Genomic DNA, 10,941 nt, shown 5'->3' with positions numbered 1-10,941 from the left:
AGTGTGAAAGTAGCCTTACATGTACAAAAAAAAGGGAAGGGGGGTAAATGCTTGTTCTTCAGGATCCTTCCACACATGAATAGTTTACTGCCGTTTTTAACCCCTAAGGCTCCATTCACACGTCCGTGGTGTGTTGCGGACCCGCAAATTGCGGATCCACAAGACACCCACCCGGCACCCCTATAGAAATGCCTATTCTTGTCCGCAGCTGCGGACAAGAATAGGACATGTTCTATCTTTTGTGGAGCTGCAGACCCGAAGATCGGGGCCGCGCTCAACAATTGCGGATGTAGACAGCACACTGTATGCTGTCCGCATCCATTCCGTCCCTATAGAGAATGAATGGGTCCGCACCCGTTCCGCAAAATTGCGGAACGGATGCGGACCCATTTTGCGGATGTTTGAATGGAGCCTTAAAGGGTTTCTGTCATGAGAAATAACGTTATGTAGCTGGCTGATATTAGCGATGTGCTAATAAATGTCAGCAGTACATAACAGTGCGCTTTATAACTCCCTGCCTGCCGCCGTTCCGCCGCATACAAAACGGGGCGGTGGGGGGAGGTGATTTGAACTTTTAGTATTTTTTATATTTGTATTCTTTTTTTTACCTTTTTTTTTTACTTTTTTTAAGTCACCTTGGGTGACAATAACTGGCAATCATTAGATTGCCCATAGTATTCAGTGATGGCTAAATAGCATCATTAAAGACTTAATTTGCACTAAATCAACAAAAAGCTGCCACCTAGTGGCCTGTATTGATATATACATCCTGCTTGAGGCTTTGGTCAATTAGCGCAAGGTAACAGGTTCCCCAATCTCAGCCGGGGAACGCTGTTACCAAACCGGAAGCGTGTGACTTCCGTTTCTGGTCTGCGCAGTTTCCGTGGTCACATTTGACCACGGCATCTGAAGGGTAAGATGTATGCGATCAGCCTTATGTGCCACGGGTCTCTGCTATTTAACATAGCAGAAACCCAGCGGCTATGGCGCCCACTGCACGTGCGAGCAGGCGCCATGTTTAGGGATTGGACCCATGATGTACAGGTACGTCATGAGTCCCTAAAGGGTTAAACCATATTCATTTTTAAGTGCCATCATGTGAAGCGTGTTTTTTTTCCATTCAGTGAAAGAAATGTTACAAAAATGCCTGAAAACGCAGGCGCAAAACCCTCTTCTGTCCCGCTGTCACATTGCCCACAGACCGGCAGCGAACATCTGGAGCTGCAATTTTTACTGCAAAAAAACACCAAAACCCTGAAAGTGTGAAAGGAAAGGGGGCTTATTCTGCGCAGGTTTCCCCCAGACACGTGGACGACGTCTCATACACCGCGCTCGCCTCCATCACCGGAGCAATGTCTGTGGTTTCTGACAGAATTTACAAGCAAATCCTGACCATGTGAACACGGCCTTACAGTCACAGCTCACGCGGAGCCCCTGCAGAATATACAGCCGCGGTCACACGGTGCGGTCACAGCCGCTCCCTCTGATGGAATTTATTTCGCAGGTAACAGTTTTTTAATTATCCCACAAAAACGATATATTATTTTTTCCTGGTGGGGTCATGACCTCTAATAACCCCAAAGTGTCAGGTAACTCTGCGACTTTTCAGGACACTTCCGGCTATTTCCCCACATCTGTCATATACCCGGCGCCTCTACTTTCCCGTTTTCCTGTCAGACCTGTCCCCGCCGCTGCGTCCTCCCCTCACACACAGCAGACGGGACGAGAACAACCGAGAACCTTCTCATCGCCGATAATCGCCGCTCCCGGTCACACAGTCTCCGGGCATCTTCCAGACTCTTCGGGAGCTGTCTCGCACGCCCCGCCCCTTCCTCGCGCTGATTGGCTGAGAAGTTCTCTGACTGACAGCACAGCCTGGAACTATCGCGAAAATTCTCTCTGCTCCGTGACGTCACGGACAGCCGCCGCCGCTGATTGGTCGAGCTTTAGACTGACTGGAAAGCTCCCGAATATTCTCCATCGGGCTGTGTCATGCGGCTCTGTGATTGGCTGTTTCTGCGGGGAACATTCGGGAAACTTCGGGATAGTTGCTAAGCGATGCGGGGAGCGTGGTGAGGAGCGCTGTGATTGGGTAGAAGGCTGTGACGTGTCTCCACTGTACACATATATATAGGCGCCGTGCAGCGTGGAGCAGCAGTTACTGATAACTCTCCTCACAAGACACGAGCTGCAAAAGCGCAACCTCAGGAGAAGCTGTTCACCAAGAAGCCGCTCTGCCACCTGCACTCATCCCTCTGATACGTCCAGCAGCACTCACATCCTGACAGAAGATGGCACCTAAAGGAACCGCCATTGGCATTGACCTGGGCACCACCTACTCCTGTGTGGGGGTCTTCCAGCATGGCAAGGTGGAGATCATCGCCAACGACCAGGGCAACCGCACCACCCCCAGCTACGTGGCCTTCACCGACACCGAGAGACTCATCGGAGACGCTGCCAAGAACCAGGTGGCCCTCAACCCCCAGAACACAGTCTTTGATGCCAAGAGGCTGATTGGCAGAAGGTTTGATGAGCCGGTGGTGCAGTCTGACATGAAGCACTGGCCCTTCCAGGTGGTGAGTGATGGAGGAAAGCCCAAGATCCAAGTGGAGTATAAAGGAGAGGACAAGACCTTCTTCCCTGAGGAGATCTCCTCTATGGTGCTGCTGAAAATGAAGGAAACAGCAGAGGCTTATCTGGGTCATCCAGTCACCAATGCGGTCATCACCGTGCCAGCCTACTTCAATGACTCCCAGCGGCAGGCCACCAAAGACGCCGGTGTCATCGCCGGACTCAACGTGCTGAGAATCATCAATGAGCCTACAGCAGCTGCCATTGCGTACGGCCTGGACAAGGGAGCCCGTGGGGAACGCAATGTCCTCATCTTTGACCTGGGAGGTGGCACCTTCGACGTCTCCATCCTTACCATTGATGAAGGCATCTTTGAGGTAAAGGCCACAGCGGGTGACACTCATCTGGGAGGAGAGGACTTTGATAACAGAATGGTCAACCACTTTGTGGAAGAATTCAAACGCAAACATAAAAAGGACATTACCCAAAACAAGAGGGCCCTGAGGAGGCTGAGGACAGCCTGTGAGAGAGCCAAGCGCACCTTGTCCTCCAGCACTCAGGCGAGCATCGAGATTGACTCCCTATATGAGGGCATTGACTTCTACACTTCCATCACTAGAGCCCGCTTTGAGGAGTTGTGTTCCGACCTCTTCCGTGGTACCCTGGAGCCTGTTGAGAAAGCCCTGCGAGATGCCAAGATGGACAAGTCACAGATCCATGAAATTGTCCTAGTGGGAGGCTCCACACGTATCCCCAAGGTGCAGAAGCTGCTGCAGGACTTCTTCAATGGCCGAGAGCTGAACAAGAGCATCAACCCAGATGAAGCTGTGGCCTATGGGGCTGCTGTCCAGGCTGCCATCCTCATGGGAGACAAGTCAGAGAATGTGCAGGACCTCCTCCTACTTGATGTGGCTCCTCTTTCTTTGGGTCTGGAGACAGCTGGAGGGGTTATGACTGTCCTCATCAAACGCAACACGACCATCCCCACCAAGCAGACCCAGGTCTTCAGCACCTACTCTGACAACCAGCCAGGTGTCCTCATTCAGGTGTATGAGGGTGAGAGAGCCATGACCAAGGACAACAACCTGCTGGGTAAATTTGAGCTGAGTGGAATTCCCCCTGCTCCTCGGGGTGTACCCCAGATCGAGGTGACCTTTGATATAGATGCCAACGGTATCCTCAACGTATCTGCTGTGGACAAGAGCTCAGGCAAACAGAACAAGATCACCATTACAAACGACAAAGGCCGACTAAGCAAAGAGGAGATAGAGAAGATGGTGCAAGATGCTGAGAAATACAAAGCAGATGATGATGACCAGAGAGAGAAAATTACTGCCAAAAACTCCCTGGAGTCCTATGCCTTCAACATAAAGAGCATGGTGGAAGATGAGAACATGAAGGGGAAGATCAGTGATGAAGATAAGAGGGCCATTTCAGACAAGTGTAAGGAGATCATTGCCTGGCTGGAGAACAACCAACTTGCAGAGAAAGATGAGTATACCCATAAGCAGAAAGAGCTGGAGAAGGTGTGCCAACCCATCATCACCAAGATGTACCAGGGAGGTATGCCAGGAGGTATGCCCGGCTCCAGCTGTGGTGCACAAGCCAGACAGGGCAGCAGCTCAGGACCCACCATTGAGGAGGTGGATTAAAAACTTTTATATGAACAGGACGGACACAGACTTGCTGTTGTTGCCCTTATTGACTGATCATTGACTCCTGAATCTATGACTCGGTTCCTGACAGTCACTGTTATTTCTAGGAGACTTTGTGATGAATTATAGTAAATTTTCAGCGCCCGGTACACAACCACGTCTGGATCTCTACTACTGCTTACAGCGCTGATACTTTCAAGTTATGCTTGTACTATATAACTGTCAATAACAACTTGTGTAAATGCTGCTAAGTTTATGTAATAAATATCTATTTTTGTACAAGTCTGTAGTCTTCTAGATGTAGTCTTTTCAGTGGATATTGTTGGCCTGTTTGAATGATAAGCTTATTTTATCATATATCGTCCCACCAACAGAAATATGCCACATAGTTTGGATATTAAAGGGGTTTTCTGAGATATTTAAACTGACGACCTATCCTCTAGTCATCCCGCGACCCCCGGAACTCGCAGCAGTGCTGCAGCCTCCTCACAGGTCACCAAGCACAGCGCCCTACCTTGTATAGTGGCTGTGCTTGGTATCACAGCTCAGCCCCATTCACTTCTGTCGGACTTAGCTGCATCTAGGTCATGTGACTAATAAACGCGTTGTCACATGGCCTAGGCTAAGCTGCAAGGGGGCCGCAGTGATACTGCGAGTGCTGGTCCCGGGTTTCGAACCCTCACCGACCAGATACTGATCACCTATTCAGAAGACAGGTCATCAGTTAAAAAATAAATAAATTGGAAAACACTAAGGATGAGCGAATCAACTTCGGATGAAACATCCAAAGTCGATTCGCATAATAATTCGTTCTAATACTGTACAGAGCAGGAGCTCCATACAGTATTAGAATGTATTGGCTCCGATGAGTCAAAGTTATTACTTCACGAAGTCTCATGAGACTTTGCGCAATAACTTCATAAATCAATTTTTACTGTACTTTGGACCCAAGTTCGGGAAATGTTTTTTTACAGTAGAAATAGATTTATGAAGTTATTATGCAAAGTAATAACTTCGGCTCATCGGAGCCAACACATTCTAATACTGTACGGCGCTCCTGCTCCGTACAGTATTGCAGCGCTGTGCATGGAAAGCTGCCAGGAGCTGGCTGCGCTCACCAGGTGCCAGGACTCGGACCGCTGCCAATCTGATGATGACCTATCATAAGGATCGGTCATCATTACATTTACCTGGATAACCCATTTAACCACCTCCCAACCGCCTAACGCGCCGATGCGTCCGGGAGGTGGTTGATTTGTTCCTCCTGGACGCATCGGCGCGTCATCTCGCGATACCCGAGATTTCCTGTGAACGCGCGCACAGGAACAGAAGGTAAGCGAGTGGATCTCCAGCCTGCCAGCGGCGATTGCTCGCTGGCAGGCTGGAGATGTGATTTTTTTTTTAACCCCTAAAGGTATATTAGACGCTGTTTTGATAACAGCGTCTAATATACCTACTACCTGGTCCTCTGGTGGTCCCTTTTGTTAGGATCGACCACCAGAGGACACGGGTAGGTCAGTGAAGTCGCACCAAACACTACACTCCACACCCCACCCCCCCCTGTCACTTATTAACCCCTTATAAACCCCTGATCACCCCATATAAACTCCCTGATCACCCCCCTGTCAGGCTCCGTTCAGACGTCCGTATGATTTTTACGGATCCACAGATACATGGATCGGATCCGCAAAACACATACGGACGTCTGAATGGAGCCTTACAGGGGGGTGATCAATTACAGGCGGGTGATCACCCATATAGATTCTCTGATCACCCCCTGTCATTGATCACCCCCCTGTCATTGATCACCCCCCTGCAAGGCTCCATTCAGACGTCCGTATGATTTTTACGGATCCATGGATACATGGATCGGATCCGCAAAACACATGCGGACGTCTGAATGGAGCCTTACAGGGGGGTGATCAATGACAGGCGGGTGATCACCCATATAGATTCCCTGATCACCCCCTGTCATTGATCACCCCCTGCAAGGCTCCATTCAGACGTCCGTATGATTTTTACGGATCCATGGATCGGATCCGCAAAACACATGCGGACGTCTGAATGGAGCCTTACAGGGGGGTGATCAATGACAGGCGGGTGATCACCCATATAGATTCCCTGATCACCCCCTGTCATTGATCACCCCCCTGCAAGGCTCCATTCAGACGTCCGTATGATTTTTACGGATCCATGGATACATGGATCGGATCCGCAAAACACATGCGGACGTCTGAATGGAGCCTTACAGGGGGGTGATCATCCCATATACACTCCCTGATCACCCCCTGTCATTGATCACCCCCCTGTAAGGCTCCATTCAGACGTCCGCATGTGTTTTGCGGATCCGATCCATGTATCCATGGATCCGTAAAAATCATGCGGACGTCTGAATGGAGCCTTACAGGGGGTGATCACCCATATACACTACCTGATCACCCCCTGTCATTGATCACCCCCCTGTAAGGCTCCATTCAGACGTCCGCATGTGTTTTGCGGATCCGATCCATGTGGGCGGGACCTAGAAAGTCATTTAGGAGGGTCGAGACATGCGCGCGGCGTCCACATACCCCACATCCCCTGACGAAGCCACCGAGCGTGGCGAAACATGTCGGGAGGGGAGGTATGACGTCCTGTATTTTAAACAGTGCCTGAAATGTTAGGGACTAGTAACAAAAGAGTACGCTGCAGAGACAGCACCAGACATTGAGGAGTGGAATTGAGCATGCCACATGAGCGGTTTAGCGCGAACAGTGACTTCTATGGATGAAATAGAGCAGTCAGTAGCACAAAAGTGTAGAGTGTAGCCTAGAGACTAGTGAATTGAGCAGACTAGTGGCAGCTTCAAAAGTACACTTAAACCTAGCAACATTGTTTCACTGTTGTCCAGCCTGATATATAAAGGCCGAACGATAAAAGGATCTTAATAGGAGCGCCCAATCTGCCATCACATTGTATGAATGCACAAACAAAGTAACAGCAGAGGCTTGTAAGTGCAGCTATACCCCATATAAATGAATGGGAGGCACTGCACTCCATAGTGGCTACATGTGACAAAGGCAAATACATTCATACACTCCAATTGTACCCTCCATCAGACACTGATAATTTTAATAGTTTTCTATAGTTGTTTGGTCAATCTATTTTAAAATAATAACTAATAAAGAAATATTTTTATTTTCAGTTAGGGACCCCTACAGGGAATTTAGGGTCTGAATAGACCATAGATGCGTTATTACTAATAATATCCCGAGGGTTCCTAAAAGGGACTTTATTTAATAAATAGTTTGTAAACGCTATAACTTTTACCCAAACCATTTTTTTTTTGCCCAAACATTTTTTTTTCATCAAAGACATGTAGAACAATAAATTTGGCGAAAAATTTTTATATGGATGTGGTTTTTTTTGCAAAATTTTACAGCTGAAAGTGAAAAATGTCATTTTTTTGCAAAAAAATCGTTACATTTTGATTAATAACAAAAAAAGTTAAAATGTCAGCAGCAATAAAATACCACCAAATGAAAGCTCCATTAGTGAGAAGAAAAGGAGGTAAAATTCATTTGGGTGGTAAGTTGCATGACCGAGCGATAAACGGTGAAAGGAGTGTAGTGCCGAAGTGTAAAAAGTGCTCTGGTCATGAAGGGGGTTTCAGCTAGGGGGGCTGAAGTGGTTAAGGCTAGGGCTACACTGCAACATTTCATGTAATTCAATGGTGTTGCAATGCAACATGCTGCGACAGTCTTATAAAATCCATCCAAGTCGTATTCTTTTGTGACTGTCGGAGTAGCAGCGTGTCGTATTGAAATACATTACATGAAATGTCACGTAACTTTTTTGTCACGCAACAAATGTCGCCGTGGCCCCGTACACTTTTTTTTTTTGTCGCGTAATACATGTAGCCCTAGCCTAAAGGGGTTGTCCCATCTTGACGTTTCCACAGCAAAATGGGACTAAGCAATGACCACTGGGTGGTCGGTAAACAGTGGAGTGGGCCGGTGCTCTGTTGTTTCAGTAGCCCACATTACAGTACATAGGAGCGCCGGCCCCTTCACAGAGGAAAAAAGACCAAACAAGTGGAGGGTAAAAAAAAAAGATATTTACTAAATATCGCAATAAATAAATATATATTTACATGGCTTTACAGCAGTATAAGACTATAAAATTTGGAGGAGGAGAATATAAAAAAAATATATATTTTTCATCAGAACCCCCATTCTTCACCAGACCTACCATCAGCCCCCAAATTCAGACACCCATGCTCCATCAGCCTTAGATCAGACCTCCCCCCATCAGCCTCAGATTGGACGCCCCATCAGACTTCAGATCAGATGTTTAAAAAATAAACTTACCTCGCTTGCTGTGGACAGCGCTGTCCTCACTCCCCGCTCCCTGGTCTTCTTCTGGCCTACACTGCACTGTGGCCCGATGTCGCACAGCATCAGGTAATAGTGGGCATCTATGTGCACTACGTCCTGTTGCTGTACGCCGTCAGAGTGCAGAGTGGTGCCCATAGGAAGACCAGGGAGGGTGAGTACCGCACAGCACTTCCCTCAACATTCCCCGCACCTCCCGCATGCTGATCATTAGCATTCGCACTTTAAGACGCACTGACACTTTTACCTGACTTTTGGGGGGGGGGGGGGGCGTCTTATAGTCCAAAAAACACGGCAATCCATAAGTTATGATGGTAACCAGTAAGATAAGGCTGGGGTCACACGCAAGTCATGATAAAGTTGTTGCATAAACACAAATTCAATATTTAATAGGCCTCATGCACACAACCGTATGTATTCTGCAGTCTGAAAATTGCGGAGCTGCCAAATACAGATACTGTCCGTGTTGTGTCCGCATTTTTATGGACCCATTAATTTCAGTGATCAGTGGTTCCGCATTTTGCGGCCAAGTATAGGACATATTCTTTTTCCTGAACAAATATACAGGTTTACGTCTGTGTTCTTTCCACATCCATGTCTGTTCTGTAAAAATGTAGACCATGGAGGCATTGAAGTCAATAGGTCCGCAAAAAAAATGTGTCTGGCATATGGACCGCAACGGTATTCTGCGGAGCACAAAATGGATACAGTCGTGTTCACGAGGCCATAATCAGTATTTAAAGGGATTCTGTCATGAGAAATTGGTCCTATAAGCTAAACATATGGCGATGTCCCTTGTAAAACACTGAATCCTAAAGTGAGTTTATCAAATGCCCCTGTAGCTCTATATTCATAAAAAAGAGGTTTATATCACCTGTCAATCACTTCGAAATGTGTCCAAGGGGACGTCTCATGGTGAAAGTTGCCCGGCTGCATCCATCTCGTTTAGGTGCCCAGCACCGCCTTCAATGCTGAAATCGCCGCCCTCCCTTTCTTTCGATCCGCCTACCTCAGTTCAACGCCGCCTCTCGTACGTCCGCTCGATTCAGCAAGATCCTGCCTGTGCGATCCAAACCAAATCCAGCCTGTGCGATCCAAACCTCTGAACAGCTTTGAACCCGGCTGTAGGAGGTTGGATGGCTGGGATGGGCTGTAATAGGGCAGTCAGTGGAGGTTCGAGCGAAGTGCGCCGGCTGGTGCATGCGCACTTCGCTAAACAAGGCAGCTGCCAGTATTCCGCACGGGCGCATCAGGTTAGACCTAGTGCGCACGCGCAGGATCTGGCTGAAGCAAGCGGACGTACGAGAGGCGGCGTTGAACTGAGGTAGGCGGATCGAAAGAAAGGGAGGGCGGCGATTTCAGCATTGAAGCGGCGCTGGGCACCTAAACGAGATGGATGCAGCCGGGCAACTTTCACAATGAGACGTCCCCTTGGACACATTTCGAAGTGATTGACAGGTGATATAAACCTCTTTTTTATGAATATAGAGCCACAGGGGCATTTGATAAACTCACTTTAGGATTCAGTGTTTCACTTTAGGATTCAGTGTTTTACAAGGGACATCGCCATATGTTTAGCTTATAGGACCAATTTCTCATGACAGAATCCCTTTAATGCTGGAGATTCTTTGTACAAGCTATCGTAATTGCGAAAACAAGTCGGATGACTAGAAATACACCAAGAAAAAAAATCAAGAGGTCAAGTTGCATTACTTATTACCACTATAAGACGCACTTTTTTCTCCCTAAAAGTGGGCTAAAATGGCAGTGTGTCTCTACCAGGACCTAGCGGCCTCCACGCTCCAGAAGAGAAGGCTACTTAAGCCGCTAACGGATCTCCTTCGGTCCTCAAAACTGCCTTATAGGTGGTTGTTCCCATTCGGCATTTTGATCACGGCGGGTAACCGCCGGTTCACAATCAGGTCACCTGCGGACTTGACATCATTTTGGAAGATGGCTGATCTGACACCGGTGGATGTCCCTTCTTGGCTACCTGTGTCATCGGAAGAAGAGCTTCCACCATTACCTCAAGCCTCCCCCTGGCAGAAGCCGAAGCAACAGAGAACCGGCCGCAGCAGGAAGATGGCGAACAGGGATATAGATACCTGAAGCAGAAGACACCAGGCAGATCCAGTGAGCATAAGGGGACAGTGTTGAATGAGAGACTTCATTAATGCAATCCCCTACTTCCCCCCCCCCCCTTTTTTTCCTCTCCCGCCTTCTTCTTCCTTCTCCTCCTTCCTTCTTCCTTATGCTCATATACGTATTATATAGGATCTTTTATGCCTTCTATATGCTAACAAGTGCGCGTATGCTTGGAAAGCTATTTTTCAGGATTTACA

At 48.0% G+C, this 10,941-nt stretch overlaps 1 protein-coding gene across 1 annotated transcript; it reads left to right on the top strand.

Annotated features, from left to right (window-relative positions):
* The first annotated feature begins 2,196 nt into the window (after positions 1-2,196).
* On the top strand, positions 2,197-4,502 carry LOC122945958 (heat shock 70 kDa protein). The gene has a single exon (XM_044305194.1). It carries the CDS (start codon positions 2,292-2,294, stop codon positions 4,221-4,223), a length of 1,932 nt encoding a protein of 643 aa, XP_044161129.1. The 5' UTR covers positions 2,197-2,291; the 3' UTR covers positions 4,224-4,502.
* Positions 4,503-10,941: the final 6,439 nt, after the last annotated feature.

Source organism: Bufo gargarizans, chromosome 9 (genome assembly GCF_014858855.1).
Source record: "Bufo gargarizans isolate SCDJY-AF-19 chromosome 9, ASM1485885v1, whole genome shotgun sequence".
Taxonomy (NCBI): Eukaryota; Metazoa; Chordata; class Amphibia; order Anura; family Bufonidae; genus Bufo; species Bufo gargarizans.
The sequence above is the reverse complement of the archived record's forward strand: the minus strand, read 5'-3'. Positions and strand labels throughout refer to the sequence as shown.

Excerpts from the sequence above, each read along its gene's own strand:
- LOC122945958 (XM_044305194.1), top strand. The coding sequence starts at position 2,292 with ATGGCACCTAAAGGAACCGCCATTGGCATTGACCTGGGCACCACCTAC.